The 23,757-nt window shown below is 48.8% G+C and overlaps 1 protein-coding gene across 1 annotated transcript in view; it reads right to left on the bottom strand.

Annotated features, from left to right (window-relative positions):
* LOC144150103 (phospholipid-transporting ATPase ABCA3-like) overlaps window positions 1–23,466 on the bottom strand; it is a 149,240-nt gene extending 125,774 nt beyond the window's left edge. Inside the window, exons 1-4 of the mRNA XM_077681917.1 lie at window positions 23,202–23,466; window positions 11,481–11,738; window positions 7,325–7,628; window positions 2,859–3,107 (exon numbers count right to left, since the gene is read on the bottom strand). Of these exons, the coding sequence (XP_077538043.1) occupies window positions 2,859–3,107; window positions 7,325–7,628; window positions 11,481–11,738; window positions 23,202–23,339 (949 nt within the window). The 5' untranslated portion in view covers window positions 23,340–23,466. The remainder of the gene's footprint in view (window positions 1–2,858; window positions 3,108–7,324; window positions 7,629–11,480; window positions 11,739–23,201) is intronic.
* Between the last annotated feature and the right edge of the window lie 291 nt (window positions 23,467–23,757).

A 23,757-nucleotide genomic window follows, 5' to 3' on the forward strand; every position in this document is an offset into this window, starting at 1 on the left:
AAGGATAACCACATTTTTTTTGTTTTTGACCAGGGAGCGGCAGCCTGGCTGACACCTCAATTAGAGAGATAGAAGCCGAGTCTCTGTTACAATCCACGTCCACATCATTGATCCGTTGAACCGAAGAGTCCCTCTCTGCAACCACCACAAATAACTAAGGAGGCGAAGCTGCAGACATTTTTCGTTCAAATATATTCCCGTTCGTTCCCGTGGGTGTTTCCGGATTCAGTTCTGCTACCACTACACGGAGTAGTAGAGTGGGTCTAGCGATCCGTCCGTAGCATTCGAAACAACAACAAAATCACTGGTCCCCTAACTAATGATGAAATTAGGAAGGCGAGGATTGCCGCATCCAGACTACACAGGGCTCCGCATTTTCTTACGAAGCAGGGGTTCTAATGACGAGACTTCCTATGCCGAACACGGCACACGCGTCCCTTTGCTTTCTTGCCTTTTTGACCAACGTGGCATGTTACGTGTTGAATCTAAAATAGACGCCATCGAAGAAATCTAACGCGAAAAACCCTACACGGATCCCATATGACGCATATTACAAGGCGTTGCCGCTGCCGAACGCACATTTATTATACGGACACGCTAGTTCAGCTTCTCGAGAGGTACTGGATCCAGACAAGTACATTAAGACAAGATGACACTTGAATTTGTTGAGGTGGTTTTAAGTCTGCTATTCTCGTTCCGGAAAAACCCGTAAAAAGCAACGCTCCATTCCTGACCTGTGCGTGTAGGGGTGGGACTCTAGGATTTTACTCGAAACTTCACCTTGAAAAAATCACTCCTGTATTGCCATCTTTTTCACTGCCACCACAAGAGCCAATCATCTCGAATTGGCCTTCCACATGACTGCTGGCAGCCTGGAACGATTTGGCAGCCTGTTTTGATTTGGGTGCGCGTTATCCCAGACTGCTTACACCTCCAAGGCACGGATTATCACCACGCGGCCCATTCAGGATGCAGACCGACCTAGCACCGGGGGTGGCCGGGACGATTTAGAATCTCTTTGAAGCTTTGACAGCTCTATTGCCATCGACCGCAGCCAGCCTGCAGCCGCGAGCAATGATCATTGAAGTCCAGAAACCGATCCCCGTCGGCGGTAATCGTCGCCGTAGTGCCCTCCGCCGCATGAGCGTATGTCCATATTATTTCTCTTCACATGCGCTTGCTTTTGCATTAAGACCTAAAATCTCCGCTCCTTTCTTGCCTAGCGTTCGAGGCACGTCCCTGGCTGTAGACAGATCCCACAACCTATGCCACAAAAGGTATCGATTTGTCTGATCCTGCGGTCAACTGCCTCGGAGAAAGCTATGACCTGGTAGTCAGGGAAGGAGGAAGAGTGAAGCGACGATCCCTTTCTGGTGGGCCCGACAGGAAACCCCTGCCGCGAAGCGCCGAATGAGGGGAAGCGACACAGGTACCATAGGTAGACAAGCACGAGGGTGCGTATACAAAATCTTAGAGGGACGTTCTTCACGAACACTTCGAATTCAGTTCGCTGTGTTAAAAAAGTGTGGTTCATAAACGATTTGATAAGAGTCTCATAACGTTAGACATGTTGAGGAGGATGAATGTGTTGCCCAGTTTTTTGTTTATTTTAACACGCAACTATTTTATTCCCGTATACACAAAGATTTCGCTGACGTCATATCCGTTAGGAGGTGACGGCAGTTCAATTTAACACGAAAGTTTTTTATTCCGCGATACCCCACGATTTCACTGACGTCATATCCATCACGGAAGTGACGCCAGTACAACGAAGGAAGCGGCCTGTAAAGGGTGCACCCCTGAACGCAGGGTCTTCTTGCGGGGAAGCAACCTTCAGTACTAAAGACTACGTTATACTTAGTGTTGTTGGTTTTCGGGTTTTATATTTTAACCGGGAAGTTTTATTCCGCAATACCCCACGATTTAACTGTCGTCATATCCGTGACAGATATGACGCCAGTACACCTTTGCCGAAGAGACCCGGCAGCAGGACGTCGCTCGTCAGGCACACCCACAAGACCACCGCCGACCCGTAAATTATGCTCAGCTGCAGATTACGCTGCACGTTTTACTTTCGTGCTTTACTGATTCGTATGACAGAGGAATCAACCACAGGTTTTTTGTTTCGCTTTTACGGTTCTGTCCTTTCAGCTAAAGCTGTCCACGACAGTTAATACTAAAACACTCGGGTGGAGTTATTTACCAGCATATAAAATCGCCATGGTAGAGATCTGGCTCACCGTCAAGATAGGTGAGCACAACCTGAATAGCCTGCGCGCACCAAGAACATATTTTCGCTGCGTATCCCAAGTTATCATGTCATCAAGGTGGCACCGCTTGGAGGGAATTAGCGCCAGCGGAATTGCATTACGTGATTCAGAATATTCCTCGCCCCCAGCGCTCCTAATATCATCTGGTGACATAACGCCGCACGCATCCGAAATCTATATCCGGTTGGGAAAGGTTACCGCTTTTCTAGGTATGGGGCCCGACTTTTCGGTGATATCGCGCAATGGTGGAAAGGATGGGAAATCAATCCTGTCTAAATTCAATCCACAGAGCTACCTCACAGAGCTGACTGTGTGTGGTTAGTTCAGTTGTTGGGGTAAAGGCGATGAGAGTGATTCGTGGGCATCAATGAATAAAGTAGGTGCCCGGAAATGCAATTTATTGCCTTTTAGAAAAATGTGATACAGCGTTGTTCAGGGCAGATCTAAACATTTCTAAATACCGCTACATGACGTCAGAATTCTGCGAGCTGCTCTACAAGTTCCCTTAGCGCATATCGTGTTTCGCAGCGAATGCACGGGCAAAAGTATATATCATTATCCAGCAGGTGCGTCGCGTGTGCCACTTACGGCTTGCGAAGAGCACGGATAGGAGCATGGCGTGAATGAGGCACGAGTGGCAAAAGTGCATGAGGATCCAGAACAGAAGGAAGGGGTCGCTGTAGTAGATGAACGGCTTGCCCTCCTCGTTCCTCTTGACGCTCACGAACAGCATCATGAGCGTCGAGATGATGGTGTGCATGTAGAAGGCGCTGAAGTAGTGGCCCGCCCAGTGCACCCAGTCGTTGACGCCCACCAGCCGCAGCATCTCCCTCATCCCTGCGGCGGCGGCGAGGAAGCACGCAACGAGCGCTTCATTCAAGCAATACGTAGCTGTGGCAGTTCGTCCCGCGGATATTTTTATAACGAAGAACCCAAAGAAATCTATTGCGATTTTGTTCCGGCGTCAGTCGATACAACAAAATGTCGTCGAATTCATTAAAACCATTTCACTTGTATTCTTGTTGCGTACGTTTTCGTTATTCTCACTTTTATTTGTTCATAGCTTCCGATAAAATTGCTCGGATTTTTGTGGAGGACAAACAGGTGCATTTACTGGGACTCTGCAACACTGCCGATAAACCATTTCGCTCTTTCCTTCTCGTCTGGAAGCTCTGCGAAAGCTATAGTTATCGCCAGCACGGAGCGGCACTGAGTGATTTGCTCGTAGAAGCAGATGCGTCTTCTGTTTCTTCTTTGCTTTTGTGGCCTTCTTTTTAATGTAGCTATCGAAAGCGTTCATTTGTGCGACTGGAGGAAAGGCGGTGAATTGCCACTACACCACTGTAACGACTTGATTCCAGCGGTCGAAGAACGCCAAGACCGGGAAAGAGAGACAAAATTGGCCGCGTATCTGCTCAGTTGATTGCAAATGTCGCTGAAATACGATAGTCGTCTGGCGCCCTTGCCAACTAAATGCCTCCCTCCTCTTTTCCACTCACCCGTCCTGCTAGTCCTCTATCGTCTCGCTTCTCCCAAAAGACGCGCAGAGGTTCGCTCAAGTCAATATATATTTACCCGATTCAACTGCTCCACTCTGGCTACGGTGATGATTTGTGGCTCTCCTTTTGAATCCGGACGTCAGTTGTCAGCAATCGGCTTGACAGTATTGTTCCATGTACTTGCCCTACTCTTAGCTAACTTAATTTGCCTACCCCTAGCTCCCCTCCCCTGTTCTAAACTCCCATCTGTCCCTCCCCCTTTTCTTATTCCCCCGCTGTTCCTGATTCTCATTCGTTTGACTAGTCCCCCCGCGTACCCCTCCCTTCCCTACTTTTTGTCCACCACCACTCCAGCACCCTCTTCGTCACCTCTATGGCCCTGAAGTTGAGGTTCCCCTCGACCCCAAGTCCCAAAGCCTCCGCAAACGTCGTTTCCCCCTCGCCCCTCGGCGGTCGTATCTCTGTGGAGTCCCTGACAGTATGGTCTATCGTTTCTCGATCTCTGCAACAGCACACGCACGTTCTATGCTGCTGCCTGTAGATACCCGTGTATGCCCGGGATCTCACTCACCCCGCCCGTGCTTGAAAGAGCAATGCTCCGCCTCTCGTATTGCCATTGAAAGCTTCCTTCCTTCGTATAAGTCTCCGCGGCTTTTTTTTTTCGCTTCCTGTCTCTGGCCAAATTCTTCGTCCCTGCTGCATTTCCCTGTTATTTAACTGTTGTGTACGCTCCGCTTTCCCCTTCTGACTTTCCGTACCGCTTCGTCAGCTGTCTGGTCTTCCGTATCCACCGCGTGTTCATGCTTCTCATATACAGATACTTTATTACTCTCGCGGCCTATTTTCCGTCCTCCATAAATTTTACCTTGCTTTGCGCCTCCTACCTTGGCTTAAAGCACGGCCAGCCCATATCCCCAAGCAAGCTCCGAGACCGTACGAATCGTGGGCGCTGTCATGATACAATTCCCATGGTTGCCAAATCAATTGTATTCAGCCCTCTTAAAAGTTGTTCCATAATTATTTAACTAAAACAAAGAAGTGAAGCAAAATAGTTACAAATAATTGCCACAGTAATTACAACTAGCCCCATAAAAACTTTTAGTGAAATTAAGCTCTAATTAGCGAACGCAGAGTAAGTGCGTAGTTCAGTTTTGGTTTCTAGTTTCTTTAACTGTGCTAACAATTGGGCAGGCCCTTGCGCCTGACTTGCGCAGTGTGTGTGCAGTCTCCAGCTCAGACCTGCGTGCGTGCAAAACGTGTACAACTGGTACAACTCGGATGCATGCGCTGAGCAAGTGCCTCCCGGGCGCTTGCGAGGCTGCCATTCGTTTCTTCCAGTTAAGCACCCTATCTATTGCCCCTGAACTGATGCCGGAACACCGATTTTGATCTGGACTTGACTACCGCAAGTTCACTACAGGCTACGGAGTGGCAGGCAGCGATCGTTCCCGTTGGAAGAGATATAAAAGGAGCTTTTATAATCGTTCGGTTCCAGTTGTTTTATTCATGGAACTTCTTACAGCTCTCCGTGCTTCGAACTTTCGCGCAAACGTTCGTGAAGGTGGAACGAAAAAATGGGTAACGAAATGCGGTTTCTTTTTTCATCATTCACAATAAGTCAATAAGTAATGTTCTCTCCCAGCGCGCTGTGTGCGGCAAATTACTATCCATTCAATACTGCCCATTCAGTCCCGCAAGCTTTGCCTTTGAAGTGGTGGAAAGCAGCTAAAACTTGACGAATACTTGACGAACAGAAAAAAAACGGGACACGCCGCTGACTGTATTTCGCATACTCCCTTTGCATGCATTCTGCCACTCCGTTGGCCTGCGATCGACCGCGCTCTTTCGTTCCTGTGCTTCAAAGGGCCGCGACTCACCGGCAATATCAGCGTTGGCCCATGCGATTACGTTTTTTTGTTTGTTTGTTTTGGTGTCAATAAAGGTTTTGCATTCAGCAAAAGCCACAGTTCACTTCATTTCGTTTGAAAAGCATTGAGCGACTCACAAAATGTCACAGAATGGCAAATAAAGCGGCACAGCGCAAAAGTGCACAGAGATCATGACGGAGATTCATTTTTCTGTGCGCCCCAGTACGGATCAGCGGATTCCTTGGCGTGCTCGCGCATGCGATAAGTCGCATTCTAGCTTGCGCGCAAGTGTTGTGTGAGCATTGCCACATCTTGCTCAAATAGTCTCAGTACATATAAGTCACACGCTAAACCGAAAACACGTCGTTTACCTACCCACAGGAGATTAACTACGCAATGCTGTCGACGCCGCCTACACAACATCCGCCTGGCCAGCGGTCCGCCATGTTACAATTAATCCCGGCATGCTTCGCTAGCCGGACGTGGAAACGCCGCAGTAGCACGTTGCCAGATTACAACCCATCGCTTTCGGTGTTTTTAGTAAGCAAAAGCTCAGCTGGAAACCTTCAAATTGTTCTATCATGTCTGCCACTGTGTGTCGTACGGTTCCAATGCAGTGGCTTAGCGGCGCGCTTTCCCCCTAGAGTCAGTATGTTATCCCTATGGTTCGTAGTTTGCTGCGGGCCCCTAGGGTCAGTCTGCAGCCTACTGCCCTCTGATTTACGTCCAAGCCCACTTGGGTGTCTCGTTTCATGCACAAAACCGAATTTCCAAAAGTAAATGCTGTTACCATGACCCCTTTCTATAATTTACCCTTTACCGGAAGCCTCCATGCCAGCGCCGCCGTGCGACGGAGGCGCCCCTGCATCGAGGCACCGTACGTACCGCCAAGCTACTCCAAGCCTTAAATCACGCACGTTTCCGGCGCCATCTATTGGGACCTTTCGTTACTGTCGGTGCCAAAGGTGGCCGCTTTTGTAATTTTATGGGAGTACTTTTCATTAAATCAGGCATCCGTGCATTTTTATTAAGGGAACCCTGCAAATAGCACTTACGTATCGATGTGTTGCCACAGATATGCGTAATGTTTTGTTTTTCCTCAACAATTCTGACAAGTATGAAGATTAACAACATACTTGGATGTTTAATACGGCTGTGGGTACACAAACGTATCGTTCAACCACTGTATTACTTTGTCCGTGCGGCTGAATCGAGAAGCAGTCAGACAGACAGGCAGACAGGCAGACAGACAGGCGGACCGAGCAAATTTTACGCGTTCACGTAGTCCAAGAAAGACCAACGTCTTTAAGTTATTCGAGCAAGTTTCTAATTTATCTGAGGGGCATAGAGCAGCAATTCTTGGCTCTCGTATGGCTTGCGACCCCCTAAAACAAGTACTGGATGTTTTCGTTGACTACGTTCTGCATACTTTAATTGTTTTGAAAAATGTTGCAAAAGGTGTTGCAGGGTTCCTTTAATTAACCAAACTTGTATTTTGTCTATACGGCCCCTATAGCCCAGTCTCCTAGTTATGATTCTGTGACTCCGGCTGTACTATGGTTGTCAGTCTTCCATGACGCGTTTCCGGACCAACACATTGCCTCGTATCGAAAGAGCGTGACTCCGACGCGAAACGCAGCCATTAAGCCGAAGGAGACGGCCTTCAGAGGAGGCCAGGTGCGCTCACCAGAGGCCTTCTCGTCGACGACCTGGGCGACGAGCATGGAGAATGGGATGAGCATGCCGATGCAGAACCGAATGAGCACCAGGGCGTAGTTCTTGGTGTCGTGGTACTCGATGTGCGCCGGGTACGGGTATCGCTGCAGGGTGACCGGGGGCAGCGGGTGGCTGTAGTTGGAGTGCCCCGCCTGCATTTCCAGGTGGCGCTGCTGCAGCGCCGCCATGATCGGAAGCAGGGTGTTCATCTCCGGCAACTGCTCCTCCGCCACGGGGCCCTCGGGCGAGTTGATCAGCCGCTGTGGGTAGCGCACCTGTGGGGGGCGGACAAGGAGGGGAACGGGTATGTTTGTATGGAAGACGTTGTTATTGGCAAAAAATTCTCTACGTAACTGTGAGTGTGTTGCTTTGTATTAGAGTCTAGAGCAGGTTGCTTAAGAAGGAAGAGCTTTGCGGGCATGTGTAGCAGCCGCAGAAAGAGAAAAACTATTCCGCACACCGTACAGGAAGACATCCAAAAGCAGATGAGGACAACATTCGGCTTTCCGAAACCCAACGTTAAAAGGTTATATCGAGAAACTAAACTACAATACCGTGTAGGTGACGTAACTACACGCGGAGATTCAGGTCCCCTGTCGGTACAAGGCTACAAGCCCGGCCCTGCTCGTAAGCACCTCGCATCATCCACTATTCCGCTTCGTGCTCTACCATTATTGATTTGAGCCTACGGTAGAATTGCGGGTTTTGGCGTGAACGAGCCCCAGCAGTTATAAAACTTCTGCACGAGCTGTGATTTGTCTTTAGCTGTATATTGTTCTTTTGGGTCAATTTTACCCATTTTCCGTTTAAGGGACACTGAGGTGAATTCGTCAAGCTCCCGGTTTTGCTTGCACTGCGTAGACTAGCTCAAATTCCCGCACTTTTGATCGTTTATCTGGTTGGTAAGTCGGTAATTATTTTATAAAGCGGGAAAGAAGAAAAACTACCATGCGCGGTCGGCGGCGACCGCACCAACTAAAGACTGTGACCACGGGAGGATATGCACCTTGATTGAACGATGCCCAAGATTAGCATTCTAAAACGTTTCGGCTTTGGTTCTGTAAAACAACATGCTTGACATCCGACGGCATTGTTGGTTGGGCATCCTCGATATCTCAGTAATCGTCGTACCGCGATTCTGTTATGTTGTCGGCTGTAATATGCCTAAGATAAACGTCCAAGGACGGCTTGGCAGCGTAGAAATCACTAGCCGAGGCCTACGCAATGGATGAACGCCCTCCACGTCACCGCAGACGCTCAAATGCCATGCGCTTTTCCCGCATATTCGGAGCTTGCCTCACGCATGCCTGTATTGTAAACAAAACAAAAAATTCCCCCGCATTTCCCCGAGGGGGAGAATGTGAAAGTGCGAATGCACGGTTGTCGGCCCGCTTGCGGCGCTTGCGCTCGGCCCCCGCAGCCCACCGCCTCGCCGCCTTCTCTTCCATCTCTTCCATCGGGTTTGTAGTATCACGTGTACACCACGCAGTTATCAAGCCGCTATAACGCCGCTGAGTCGCCAACGCACGCCGCTGACGACGTAGTTTGAATGCGTTAAAGATATAAGGCGCGTCACTAACGCTGATATCACGTCGCGTCCGTGGCTTGGTCGGTAGAGCGTCGCGCTGCGGCCGCAAAGTCCGCGGATAGAAACCTGGCGCCGGATGCTGTTTCTTTATAGAGGTGCACTGCGGACGCCGACGCCGGCGGTGGATGGTTTGGGGTCGCTTATAAAGTGCATTCGCACTTAAAAGCGTGTTCGCACCAGGCCAAGGGTGTGCTGATTCTGGCCTGTGCCCTCTGCCCGCAAGCAGTCGGTGCTTGTGGCAACAGCACGCCAACGAGAACTGGCTAGCGCGTCAGTGTAAGTCTGGGCGCGTTCTGCGAACTCGCTCGTGGAGCAGTGAACGCTACGGCTCAAAAATGGTGAACTCGGTTTAGAAAACACCATCCGCAAACTAAAAAACCAACATACAAAAAAACTGTACCCTACGGGATTCGAACTTGCGACTTCCAGAACAATAATCGCAGCGCTTCAGACCACTCGGCCACTTTTTTTTTTCTTTATTGTATTGAGCCAGCGCTGCTGAGATTGGAAGATTGGATATATACGGTATATAATGTATAACCAGTTTACAAGCTTTTTAGTTGTAGCATTTCAAGTAAATTAGGTGACCATTTGTTATACATAGCGCTCGTCCAGTAAGCGTCCCCCCAAACGTCCACAATATCTCACGTCTAGGAATAGCATTTCTTAGACGGAAAAGCGTTCGCAGATGTGTGGTCGTGCTGCTGACCGCTTTGCTTGTTCACCCACCGCAAAAAAGTGCTTTCCTGGTGCCTAGTTTTGCGCTGTATGGTAACGTTTGAGTTGGTTTTATTTCCTTAGTACCTATACTGACTTCGCTGACTCTTCTCACGCCTTCAAGTGGCCTTATGTTTTCCTACTAGCGTACAAGTCGCATGTACTCTTGTGCAGCGCTTGTGTGGGGCGACCCGGACTTGAAGCTTGACACAGTGCACAAACTAACGAAGTAAAGAAAGGCACAGTCTACCATTCTCAAACGTGTTGTGGCTTAGTTTCAACTGAGCGAGAGAATTGCGACGACCCGCCCGCGGCCGCCGGACTAAACGCTGGGCCGATTGACACCGTCGGAAGGTCGGCGAGCCGTGCAGTAGCGCAGTCATTGCCAGCTCATCTCCTCCTGAGGTCACACGAAAACGCCACAGAAAATGGGCGAGGGCACAGAGATGAGGACAGCATTCTCGAATTGATTTTTCTACTAAATAAATTTGCGTAAACGCGCTGAGAGTGGTCGAAACATGGCCTATGGATTCAGGGACTACAGTTCGCGCTAGTAATCCCGCAATGTTTACAAATCACCTCAGTGTCCCTTAAAATATGCATAATGTTTTCCTTTTGCGGAACAATACTGATATTTATGACGCTACCCGCTATAGTGGCAGTATTTTGGAAGGGTTTTGTTTAGATATTCTTATTGTTCAAGATTTTTCATTTTGGCCAGGGGATCAAATGCAGTGACAGACAGACCGACACCGAACAGACAGACCGAACTTTTTGCGTTGAAGTAGCCGAAGGAACACTGTCGTCTTTACTGAGGAGAGCGGATCTCTCAAATAGGGAGAAATGACTAACGTGCCCAACAAGGGCTACAAGTGACGAGGAATATTTCGTTGCCCTATTGGTACAAGCACAACACTTCCGGGGTCGATGCAGAGCCTCACTTATCAAAGCCCCCTTTTTAAGAGAAAGACCATTAAAACGCGAAGCTTTGTCACATGCAAAGTCCAAATTCGAAACTGCTGCGAGCGCGTCGGTATGGCGAATTCGGATTGACGTCGTCGTAATAACACGCGACTGGGGTCTGATCCCGACCATGGAAAGCGTTTCCTTCTTGAGGCGCTTGATGTGGCTTAGCTTATCACCATCGTCGTTTTGTGAAACCCAGAGCGCAAGGTTGGCGTTCCTGCAGTGCATGGCGTCATGGACACCGAAGAAGCGTTCGAATAGCGGGGCTCGCAAACAAACTCGGAAGTTGCCTGTGGCCGATGAAACCCCAATGTTGCTTTTTGAGGGTCAGTTAGGGCATAAAAGTGATAATACAAAACTCGAACACACAAAACGCTTCTTTGCAAAAAAATTTAAAGCTTCTTGAAACCTGAAAAAGAGAAAAAAGATTCGTCCACCTTGTTAGCCTTTCTGTCAGAGGCCAGAACACGACACGTTGAAAGCTAGGTCAACTACAAGAGGAACGCTTCAAGCTGCTAAGGCGATATCCATGACGGTACGCGACTGTAGCGCCTGGTTTTTCTGTGTATATAATACTAGGTAACTATGATTTATGTCACCCTGGGGATTGTTAACGTGTGCCGAAATCTTGGTGCAAGGTCGTTTTCGTTGTTAATCTTCGTTAGAAGACTTCTGGTGCTGCAAGTTTTAAGCCGGTGTCCTCGGTCTCAACAGCACAGTGCATTAGCCACTGAGACCTAGCAGTGATTTCGAAATATCTCTTCTACTAAACGATTCCTGCAGGCTCCTGAGCAGAGCGGCCTTTATCCATGGACACTGCCGAATGTGAAAGGCCTGGAAATCGACCAGAGCGTACCTGGACGTCGAACGGCAGCCGTCCCGCGTAGAAAGACACGCGGAGGCTGTCGGGCCACTTGTCCACGTTGCCGTCCGCCAAGTCCCTGTAGCGAAGCACCACGACTTTCGTAGGAAGACCCAACTTTGTTGCTCGCCGTGCGTGCCTCAGCAGCTGCTTCGTCGTGGGGACTTCCGTAACGTCAGTGACATTTAGCTCGGCGAAGGCTTCCCGCGTAAGCCTGGCCACGTAGCTGTTGTTGGGCGCGTAGAAATACACCTGCATACAAACAAAGAATCCCACGTTTTCCTCGGGAGACTTCGCGAAATTTTGATATGTACACCCGGCCTCAAACGGCTGCGGGACACGATTGCAAAGGTAAATGTCGATATTCATAGAAGTTGATTTCGGGCTTTTTGGGCTGGTCAAGCTGCCAGTGAGAAACATTTTCCCAAATCGTCGTTGTTATTGTTTTCTAAACTTTACGAGGAATGAAGTCACTTATTCCGTCGTTCTCGGCTGCCTGGAGGCTGCCTGGCGGCTAAGCTGCTCCTACGCCTATGGTGGATGGTGCTGGGAAGCGTGACGCCTTGCTTGCGGATACAAATCAAGCATTAAGCCATCAGACAACGGATAAAGTAGCTTTCATATTCGGAGTTACGCCCCAGAAACTTTTCACGCCACGTGTACGTGCTGTTTACAAAGTTCCCTACTCAGTTTTTAGAGGCAACTAGAACTACGTAAACCCGAAAATTTCGGTCTGTCTCTCCGTATGTTTTTCTGTCTGTCCCTCTATCCTGTCAGAAGAAAAATTTTGACCGAGAAGTTGATATAGTCGAAACGCTTCCAAGCCACTAAATCTAGAAACACTTCGCGCTTTCAACAATCCTCGGCAAAATGAAATAACTTGACATATTTGAGTCAGAATGTAAGTACATAAGCGGCATTTGCAGTGTTACATGAATTGAAAATACCTCGCTTCTTGATTTCTGCTGCAGCAATAAAAAAACGCCCCTTCAAAACTTATGTTCACTACAAACACAGAAGCAGCTCGCGCCAGAGCCTAGACTTCGCCGCGGAACCCCAAAAAGTCCAGCAGGAACGAAAGATTCCCGTAGATGGGCCGTGAGCAGTGAAAAGCGGGAGAATTTATTTGGCTTGAGCAAACCTCCACCATGGTTATCGTGGCAGGAGCGAGACGGGATGGGAAGAGCATGAGAGGTGGGCGGGAAAAAGAGGGGAGCCCTTGACGTGGCAGCGGTGGCACAAGGCTATCGTCTGCAGTCGACGACATTTGTGGCAAAGTGAGCAGATACGCGGACATTTTTTTTTTTTCGACGTCTGTTTCTCAGCTGATTACATGCGCGGAGGTGGCAGAAAGGTCGAACTGGGGCTCTGGAATACTGGCATCGTCCACACAACGATTTTCGGTCATTAATGTTTACTCTCTCTCTCTCTCTCTCTCTCTCTCTCTCTCTCTCTCTCTCTCTCTCTCTCTCTCTCTCTCTCTCTCTCTCTCTCTCTCTCTCTCTCTCTCTCTCTTTCTCTCTCTCTCTCTCTCTCTCTCTCTCTCTCATCATGACATACACCAGCCAGTTTTTCTTGTTTCCTTCTTGGCGTTCGCTTTCCCTGCTCTGGCATACATTAGTTTAATTGCCGTGGCTTCTAGCGATGCTACAGTTGCCACAGCTGCGGTGCCTATATTGGGAACGTGTGGCCCTGACAAATCGTCGAACGCAGAAACGTTGGCTACGTGCGCATTGATGCCTCCTTTAGCACAACAGTGGTTACAGTCACCAGTCCCCCCTCCCCTCCCCCAGTTTACCATTGACGTAGCGTGGACGGTCTTATGACCGCTCGCGCTGGTGGTACTTTATCTGAGCAGCGAAAATATTCTAATAAAACTTTTATCACAACACTTGGACCAATACTTGTCTTATCAGAAGCATGCAGAGACTGGACATTGACACATCAATCACACCACCACAGAAAAACGGGTTCAGGACTTGACCAAGGACCTGGATAGACTGGTCTCGTAGCGCCAGCCGTTCTATCCGGACACATAGCGTTTCTCGTAGTCATTGTGCAAGTTCCCTTTTTATATTCTGCTCATTGTCGCGTACAAATGTGTGCATATCTGAGAAGCACGGCCGTGGGATGGGGAGCATGTGTGGCGTTGTGTTTTACGGCGAAATCCTCAACAGCCCCTTCCTGCGAAAAGCCGTCTTTTTCGGGTAACGAAAAGGACCACCGCTGTAAAGCCTCCGCAATAACAGAATTTATACCCAGTTCTTCACAGTTTAAGCTTAATACGCGACCGTTTCTTGCCTTAATTGAGTGTAATAGACCCTATGCGAAATTGCTTGGTGATCTAGCAACACTGATGTAAACGAGACCGTCGGCCATATTGGTACGGGCGCCGATCGGGAAGTCTCGTATTGTTTACTGTGGAAGAGTAGGTGACGGTAACGCGGTATGGCTCAAACTGGACGGTGTTTTCCGGCTCTCGACCGCGGATTGTGGACGAAGGACTTGCCTGCGCTGCCGACTGTGTCTGAAGACTCATACCACTCGGGGTGCCGCGCCAAAGACCCATCCGAGCGGCAGCGGAGCAGAGCATGCCGCCTAGCCACCGAGGCGCATTGCTCGCCTTCATCGGTGCGGTCAAACACGTGCGACTCGCAGTAAGTAAATCCTTATTTGTTTTTACTTGACGCGAGTTAACCGGTATGAGCATTTGTAGAGCACTTTGTTCATCGTTGTTTACCACGCAAATGCGTAGCGGCGACCCTGTTGCAGTAACCCTGAAAGAGGAGAGCGACAATCGCCAGACCGTACCGCTAGTGGGTGGATTAGGTATTTTCAAATGCTGTACATGGAATTTACGGGATGATTTTTGGCGAAGATGTTTACGGAAAGGTTGCGGCCGTTTTCCGTGACGGTCGTCCGCCCGCGCGTTTGCCGCAAAGCAATCGTGCTTTGCGGCGAAGTCAACTACAAAAGCGCACATACGCCTTGAATTTTCTTTTTTGTGTGTGTGTTCTATTTATTGCGCATGCTCTGCGCAAAAATCTGTTTGTGTGTCTTTTTTCTCCTTTTTTTGGCGGTGGGGTGGTTGTGTTTGTTTCTAAAGCGCATGTTTTTGGTGTGCACGAATAGATATTACAGTAAAACCTCGTTAGCTCGAACTCACTGAACTAGAAGATTTTTTTTAATTCAATGGGTCATCGGTATAGCCCGAATGTTTACCTGTTTATCTCGAAAGATTCTGGAAGTGAGTTCCAGATAATCATATTATTGCTTGCTTAAGTTATGACGAACACGATTATGCGGGTACTGGTATACATCATTACCCACGCTGAGGCTTTTAAATGTTAAACTTCCTTCTCTTAAAAAATGCGTTAACAAAGCATGCAGAGATACTTGCACGCTCGAACTTGACAAACAATTTTGACATCATTGCTGTTTGAGGTGTAGATTATTGCCCTTGCAACAGTGTTAAGCAAGACACAAAATCTGGTCATTTTGAGTCTGTTCCTTGCGGCCACTTCTTTCTGCGCTGTCCCTTTACCATAAACTGTAGCGGACTAGTCCTGTTCTTGCCTGAGTGTTATTTACTGATACTCTCTCTGTTCTTGAAGGTTGGGCCTCATCCGTGTGCTCTGCAGCTGCTTTCGCTCCCAGAAGAAAAGTGACCGGCCCTATGTTGTGTGCCTCACCTTTGAGACGGACAGTGGGGCGATTGGGGAGGCATGTGCGAGTGCCCGGCGGGTTGCAGTGGAGCATGGAGTCACATCCTGGCTGCTGTGCACCTACTCGCCCTCTTCAAGCCGAAGGTTTTAAGAGGCGCCACCGGAGCTTGCGTGCACTGAGCTGCCACAACAGTGGGGACGCCCGAGACAGAAGGGCATCAAGCCAGCGAGTGTCCAAAACATTGACTGGAGAAGCCCACGATAAAATGGCCCCTCCCTTCCCTTGCCAATGCGTCTGTTCGATGCACGTCGAGTACAGGAGCAATGCGAGCAGCAACAAAGTGCCGTGCAGGCGCTTGGGAGAAAACTTGGTAGCCTTAGGAATGAGTTTTTTGCCCCAGTTGTGCTGGCCTCCCGCTCCTTCCCCCCCCCCCCCCCCCAGTGACAGAAACAAGGACTGGCATGGCACCTGAAGGGTCACCTATGAGCTACCAGCAAGCATTCATGCCACATTTCGCCGTGGTCATCTCGCAAGCAGGCAGAGGCTGGACAACGTCGTGTTTACTAGACCGCGACATGCAGGGGTGCGCGAATGCTTCTTTTTGTTCCATTTATATCCACAGTTATATCCACAAAAACGCAAAAGCACTCAAGCTGATGCGCGGCGGCCTGATGCAACTGTGGCCGTTTTCTTTTTTCTTTTTGAATAAAACTTGAAAATTGTCTCAGCTACCTACATCAATGGCCACTGTCATTACGTCGGAGGCATGCATGCAGCATGTGACAAACTAGAGGAGTGAGTGTATTTTAGTCGCAAAATATTCGACAGTAAATACATCGTTGCTGGAATGACAATGGGCACCAAGTTAACTTGACGTAACAACAAATCTTTCAGCCCGGCAAATCGGGAACCAAGTGCAAAAGCTCGAATTTTCCACCGTTAGGTCATCATAAAACAGTGTTCGCCACTTCACGACACGCGGCTAAATGCACCGTAAAGAAACCAACACACTCCCATACCGTGCGCGCCCGCCACAGAGGAAATTTTCAACCGCGCCGTGACGGCGTAGTGCGGCAAGAAAAGTTTGTTTACAGCCCTAGGTAAGATAAAAGCTCATGTAGGGGCTAAGCGGTACCATTTAACAATGAAATGAAGCGGGCGCAGAGCCACAGGGACGAGTAAAGAAACAGCCTAATTTTGGCAACGTGTGGTACTGTTTTCCCGGTCGAGCGCCGCTGTCAGTCGCGTGAATAGGCGGCGCACGCTCAGGCTTCATTTAGAATACAAAGGCTGGACAACAGAACTTTAACACAGCTGTATTTTTCATACGGACAGCGACTACGGAACCCCGCGCTTAGCGAACCAACGACAAATATTCGCTCCAAGCGCACCGCGCCCAGCGTGTCACAAAGGTTGCTCGCGCCGGCACAGTTCGCGTCACAAAGTTCGTTCAAAAGCGTGGAACTTCACGTACCTTTTCTCCATTTGAACCGGTATTTCCGCATTGCGTGCTCTGCGGCACGAAGCAATGCTCCGGCATTGTAGTCCATCACCAAGAGCGGTCAATGCCCGCCTTCTATGTTTTGCTAATTGGTTTCGGCTTCAAACGACCGTACCAAAATGGCGGACCTAGTTACCGGAGTCGACGTAAGATGGCGGGGTGCATTTTGCATAGGGTCTATTGGGTACCACTGCCATTTACCCGCACGTTCACAGATGACACAACAGTTAAAGCGGTGGGTGTCACATTAATAGAAAACGTGCATACCAGCCGCACACAAAGAGTTTGCCTGTTTGAAGTATTTACCACAAAAAGATGATAGAACGGAAACGACGAAAGATAAGAAACTACGCTGCTGCAGAAAAGCACCCGATTAGTATATTTCGCGCCAGAACTAAAAAAAGAAATAAAAGCAGTGCACTGTCCCGGGTAATTATAACTATACTCGGTGACAACTCAAGAACCGGACCGGAAGTTGCCGCTGTGCCTTATCACCATAGCCGGATGTTTCTCCGTGCGGCGCAAGTAGGGCGTTACTGGGAATATTTTGAACATGGCGCGAGCCATTCCCGTGATTTTTTGGACTTAATATGCTTATAAACGACTCCAGCGACTACAAACAAACTGCGTGAGACAAGGCACACGATATCACGCATTCATAGCAAACCCCTTTCAAAACGCGCGTGCACTCACGTCACGGGCCCGGCGCTTTGGCGGAGTGATACACTACATGAGGTGGTGCCGTTCTTGAGTTGTAACCGAGTATACCTAGCTACAATCGCACCTAACTCATAACCAGAACATGCCATAAAGAGTACAGTGGGGAATTAAAAGAAAAAAATCCCGGGCCATCTCCACTAATGGGAAACCTGGGGAGGGGCGAAGCATGCAGTGTAAAAGTGTATTTTTGGCGCCCTGGCGTTTTCCCCAAGGGAAATGAAACCGTTGGGGGTAGCGGTATACAGCTTTGCTGTAGAAGTCTGTCGTCTTTGAAGCACGAAGCGTCCTTGCGCGAGGCGCAAACCGAGTCCCAATGTTTTAAGTGCGAATGCACTTTATAAGCGACCCTGAATTCCGTTGACCGCCGTCCGTCCGCATAGCAACAGCTGCGGGTGCGCGCGCTCCTCGTCTTCCTTGGCAACGGGGGGAGATGGGCGCGCGCTGCCTGGCCGCTGACATGGCACATACCCACGTGGGGGATTGGCCAGGAATCGGGCGTGAGAAGGGCTAATGCACCCGCTTAAAGGAGTACTGACACGAAATTTCAAAGCTGAGATCCGCTCTAGCAATCAAGTACAACGACAACACAAATAGGTGTCTGTGCACGGCACATACCCACGTGGGGGATTGGCCAGGAATCGGGCGTGAGAAGGGCTAATGCACCCGCTTAAAGGAGTACTGACACGAAATTTCAAAGCTGAGATCCGCTCTAGCAATCAAGTACAACGACAACACAAATAGGTGTCTGTGAATAAATCATCTTTCTTTCTTTGTAGTTGTGTGTGTGTGTGTGATCTCTCTTTCGCGAACATTACCGAACCGCGCAAATTCAACTCCTGCATTCGCACTTTCACATTCTTCTCCTCGGGGAAATGCGGGGAAATTTTTAAGTGCGAATGCACTTTATAAGCGACCCTGAATTCCGTTGACCGCCGTCCGTCCACATAGCAACAGCTGCGGGTGCGCGCGCTCCTCGTCTTCCTTGGCAACGGGGGGGAAATGGCACATACCCACGTGGGAGATTGGCCAGGAATCTCCTCGTCTTCCTTGGCAACGGGGGGAGATGGGCGCGCGCTGCCTGGCCGCTGACATGGCACATACCCACGTGGGGGATTGGCCAGGAATCGGGCGTGAGAAGGGCTAATGCACCCGCTTAAAGGAGTACTGACACGAAATTTCAAAGCTGAGATCCACTCTAGCAATCAAGTACAACGACAACACAGATGTCTGTGCATGGCACATACCCACGTCGGGGATTGGCCAGGAATCGGGCGTGAGAAGGGCTAATGCACCCGCTTAAAGGAGTACTGACACGAAATTTCAAAGCTGAGATCCGCTCTAGCAATCAAGTACAACGAAAACACAAATAGGTGTATGTGAATAAATGCATCTTTCTTTCTTTGTAGTTGTGTGTGTGTGTGTGATCTCTCTTTCGCGAACATTACCGAACCGCGCAAATTCAACTCCTGCATTCGCACTTTCACGTTCTTCCCCTCGGGGAAATGCGGGGAAATTTTTTAGTACGCTTTAGGTTCTAGCGCGAGGCGCAAACTAGTTTCACTGTTAGTACAGTGACTACATGAGACGACGATTACGACGATGACAGAAGTCGCCAACAGCCCCAGCCCCTAAGGGGCTGCCCCCCCTCCCAATATAAAAAACTACGAAAAATGGCAAGCCGTATGATGCCCGGCATTTCCACAGTAGAGCGAATTTCACAGAAGTTCCACCTATAATCGATAAAATAGCGTAAATGGGGATAATTGGTCGAAGTAAATTGTGAAGAACTAAAAAATAAAATATAAAATTTACCGACAATGACGAACCATCAACGCCCTGCATTTCCACAAAAATGCCGATTTCGTGCATGTTCCACATAAAATCGTTATAATAGCGTAAGTGGAGTTAATTGGTAGTAATAAATTCTGAAAAACTAAAAATAAGAAAACAAATAAATTCGGAAAATGGCCAACCGGGTAACGCCCTGCATTTCAAAAAGAATGTAGATTTAGCGCAAGGAACGCTTGTAACCGTTATAATAGCGTAGAAAGGGATAATTGGTCAGACAGTATTTAGAAAAACCAAAAAAAAATTACGCTGTTAAGAACTCACATTCAAGACAGCACAAAAATTCAACATGCAAAAATGCTAAAAATGCAGACAACTCCCTGAATTTCTGCAACCCGCCGCGGTAGCTCAGTGGCTGAGTCGTGGTGCTTCTGAGCACAAGGGCGCGTGTTCGATTCCCGGCCGCGGCGGCCGCTTTTCTGATGGAGGCGAAAAGCAAAAACACCCGTGTGTACGAGATTTCGGAGCACGTTAAAGACCCCCACGTGGCCAAAATAATCCGGAGCCCCTCACTACGGTGCCCCTCATCACCTGCGTTGCGTCGGCGCGTTAAACCCTACAATCAATCAATCAATCAATCAATCAATCGATCAAATCAATCAATCAATCAATCAATCAATCAATCAATCAATCAATCAATCAATCAATCTGAATTCCTGCAGATTTTTTAGGTCGTTGAGGAAGCTGCCACTGCGCCCGCGCTCGCCATAGCTATATTTGACTCGAAGAGAAGGCTCAGGAATTTCGAATTGTGCCGTATTTCTCCTCACGCTCACTGAATCCTCGCCACCTCACACTCCTGCAAGGAAACGAACAGGATCACAAAGTAGCCCGAGGCTTCACTATCCGGGTTGCCTTCGCTGAATTGGAGCTGAAGTATCATTCGGGGGCAGCGATGATCTTTTCACGCCACACCGACTCCAAAACACCGCAGCCCATGACTTTGTCACACTGAGAAGTCTGCAGCACGGAGACCTATATACCGTCAAATACGTTCTCTCACCACGGAATGTGCAGGCACAAATACCCCACCAAGTGTACTAGCCCGGATGTATGTGGGGCTCCGAGAGAGGTCCCCTACCGCAATTATTACTGGCATGTCCGCTGAAACCATCTAGCCCCCAGAGCTACACTAGGATTAACGAGCGATGGCAGTCCTGTTGGCTCAGCTCTGGTAAAGAGGTGCAGAAGACTCGACCAAAAGGCGGGAGAGCCGCTGCTCACACGGCCTCCTAGTCGTCATTTGACGGAAAAAGAGCGACGAAGACTTTCCACCACCACCACAACAACAACAATTAGGGGCGGATGTACAGCTGCCGTCAGAAGTAATTGGAGCACGGTAGCTGCAGCCGAACCGCATAGGTGCACCGTGTAGCTGCACCTTCAGTAAACGAACGGAGCAGAACACGCATGCGCGGCTGCCGACGGTGATAGCCCATGTATACTTCTCAACCTACTTCTTTTAAGGCGGCTTCGAGTATTATACCGAGCCTATTGGTGTCGCGATGGTGCTGAAAGCAGAGGCGGTATCTGGCAGCATCGCTCACACACCTTCAGCGCACGCCAGCTGCTGGAGAAGCGTCGCAATCGTAGGGATCTGAAGGCACAATTTTTCTTTTCTAATATTTTCAGGTGGGTCGGCTATCAGAGCCATCACCGAGACCAGTATGCTGCGAGAAGCGGTGGAAGCCGCGTTAAAAGAAAGGGTTGAGGAGTATAGACGGGCTAACGGTGTCGGCAGGCACGCATGCGTGTTCCGCTCCTTTCGTTCACGGCGCTCCTCTGCGGTTCGGCAACAGATGCCGTGCTCCAATTACATCTGCCGGCACCTGTAGGTCATGGTTACTCGGCCGAGGACGGACGGCCGCGACACAAACGTCTGCCGGAAACCAATCAGACAGAACCAAAGAACTGGACATGCCTTTGTGTCGTCAGTAACCGCTTCACGTTACTTTATTATATGCCATTAGTTCAGGCAGTACGACGATGAGCTGAGGTATCTGCAGGTTTCAAATAAGAATCCCCATGAGCGGAAGGAAAGGCAATCTAGACAACAAATGCATTAAACTCCTCCCTCCTCCTCCTCCACCATAGAACTAGTTAGCTTGCCACTGCCCGTGTTGCGAATACGCACTACCGTGTTTACTCGCATAATAAACGCACTTTTTTCCCCTAAAACAGACGCAAAGTGGGGGGTGCGTTTATTATGCAGGGTAATTTTCCGGAAACTTTTAAGGAGTGACGAAAGAAGGCCGCCACTAAACAAAATAATGCATCACATACCCTCCCCCCCGCAGTAAGTAAGCGCGTGCACTATTGGCATGCACACAGCGCTTTTATTGAACTAAGCTCGTCTTGGTTTGTCAAGGCTCCAGTTTGTCAATTCCAAAATGTCTACCGGCAGCGTGGTTACTATGCTCGACTGCGTACTCCGCAACTTTTAACTCAAAACTGGTTGTTTAATTGACATTTCGCCCCATCACCGACGGAAAGGTGGAAGACTAGCAGAAAAGCACGCAAGTAACAAAGCTATCCCGAAAAAAAAGTAGGCCTAAGACGGTCGCTGTGATTGCTGTCTAACGACGCCACGCCGAGTTTTTGATCATTTTTTACTCCAAGAGATGGCTCTACGTTGCATGCGTAATCATCATCAGTGTAGGTGAGTGAAGCGGGACAGCTACAGCGCAGCTATTCGTCGGACTGCAGGGTTGGAAAGTTGGGGGTTGCGGGGGAAAAAAAGAAACCTAATTTTGACGAGTAATCTTGGGGGTGCGTTCAATACGTGAGTGCGTTCATTACGAGAGTAAATATATATGACCTTTCGCAAAGCATATTCTAGTTGGACGTTCTTTAAACTACATACGTGCAAACCAGCGTAGCCTATATGCAGCTAGGGAGATTGACCAAGACTTCTTCAAAAATACAAGATAAATAATATTTACCAACCACTTCACAAAAAAAAACACAATTTAAACTAATGAACCTACATACGTGCAGAGGAGTAGGATATATTCAGTGTGGGAGATCTACCAAAGCTCCTTACAACATGGCATCAGATAACTAAAATTTACCGATTATTGTAAATCACCAAACAACTTCAGCATATTTAGCGATTTCAGCAATCGGTAATTTAAGTGAGCTTTCTGCAATCTGTCTCACGGCGTATGTTGTCGCCACATTTTTCTTAAACAGTTTTAAATAGAATTTTTTACTCCCAGGGGGGATTATTCACAGGAATAAAGAGTTAAAAATAGTTTTTTTAGCGTCGAACAAATGACGAATGGTATGGATGCTTCATTTAATAGATAAACACAACTGCCACACGATGGGTCCCAGAGAATTTGCAGAAGACAAAAACCAGGTTTGGCACTTGCATAATGTCGGCGGAAATTTGGGACTGGTTGCGCTGTTAGTTGCGTAACTCCTAGCAGCCGCTTGATTTTGTACATCATTGCACTTTCTGTGGTCCGGCGTGACCCCTCTTCGAAATATGCCCATTTTTAGCATTTTTAGGAGCAAGTACCTCCCAGGGTCATTTTTGTTGGCCATCACCAAAGCATACAATTGTCTTACGACTAGATTATTTAAGAGGGTGAGGCGTTTGGTCCTCACTCACCAGAAAATACTGCGAACTTCAATGAGTACAGCGCATTGTTACTTTTCCCGACGATTTTCGTTCCAAGCTATGGCCCCATTTGAGGCCAATAAATATTTCTATTTTCAAACACTTTTTTCACGAAGAAATGGCGTTTAATAAAATTTTCACACTTTCTTGAATTCATAAGTACGAGGTGGCGTCGGAATTTATCACGAGCGCAGAGAATCTCATTTAAATTATTGCCAGTATTCCTCCCTCTGATGCAAGAGTGTAATACCAATTATTTGCAAAGAATGCAGGTGCCGCAACGCCATCTTTCACGCACTGCACATCTTCGCCTTGGCCCCTTTGGCGCAACGTGTTCCGCAAACAGCCGGCCTACCTTATTAATGCCGACCATGCCCTCCGCCTTGTTCCAGAAGGCCCCTGGTCGCTGGGGCGGGTATATGGCGTCGGGGCGGCGCATCAGCGGCTCCCTGACCACCGAGTCCTCCTGGATGCCGTACAACCAGAAGACCATGAGCAGGACCTCGACGATGGTGGCCGGGTAGTGGCGACAGACGCGGCGCACATAGACGTTCTTCCACAGGATGGCGTGCAGCTGGCGGGCCCACAGGAACGAGCCCCCCGTCGCGCGCTCCCTCACCACGTCTGCAAGGAGAGAGAACACAAAGACCTCCTTCGTCAAGCCAGCCCTGCTGCCGCGCCAATTCCTTTATTTATTTATTGTACCCTCGGGGCATCCAGCATCATAGAGAAAAGTGGGTTTAGGAGACAAGTAAAATACAAACGCGCACATGAAAAGCAAACCACATTTAGTACGTACATACAACACTCAAAAACAGCACAAAAACCACAATCCTTATAAAATATAGAAAGTACCAATAAAGAATCAAACAAGAAGCACCGCGACACACAAAATACCATAATTAAAACCT

This window comes from Haemaphysalis longicornis, unplaced genomic scaffold, assembly GCF_048455015.1.
Source record: "Haemaphysalis longicornis isolate Haplotype H1 unplaced genomic scaffold, Haemaphysalis longicornis Haplotype H1 scaffold_8, whole genome shotgun sequence".
In the NCBI taxonomy this organism is placed as follows: Eukaryota; Metazoa; Arthropoda; class Arachnida; order Ixodida; family Ixodidae; genus Haemaphysalis; species Haemaphysalis longicornis.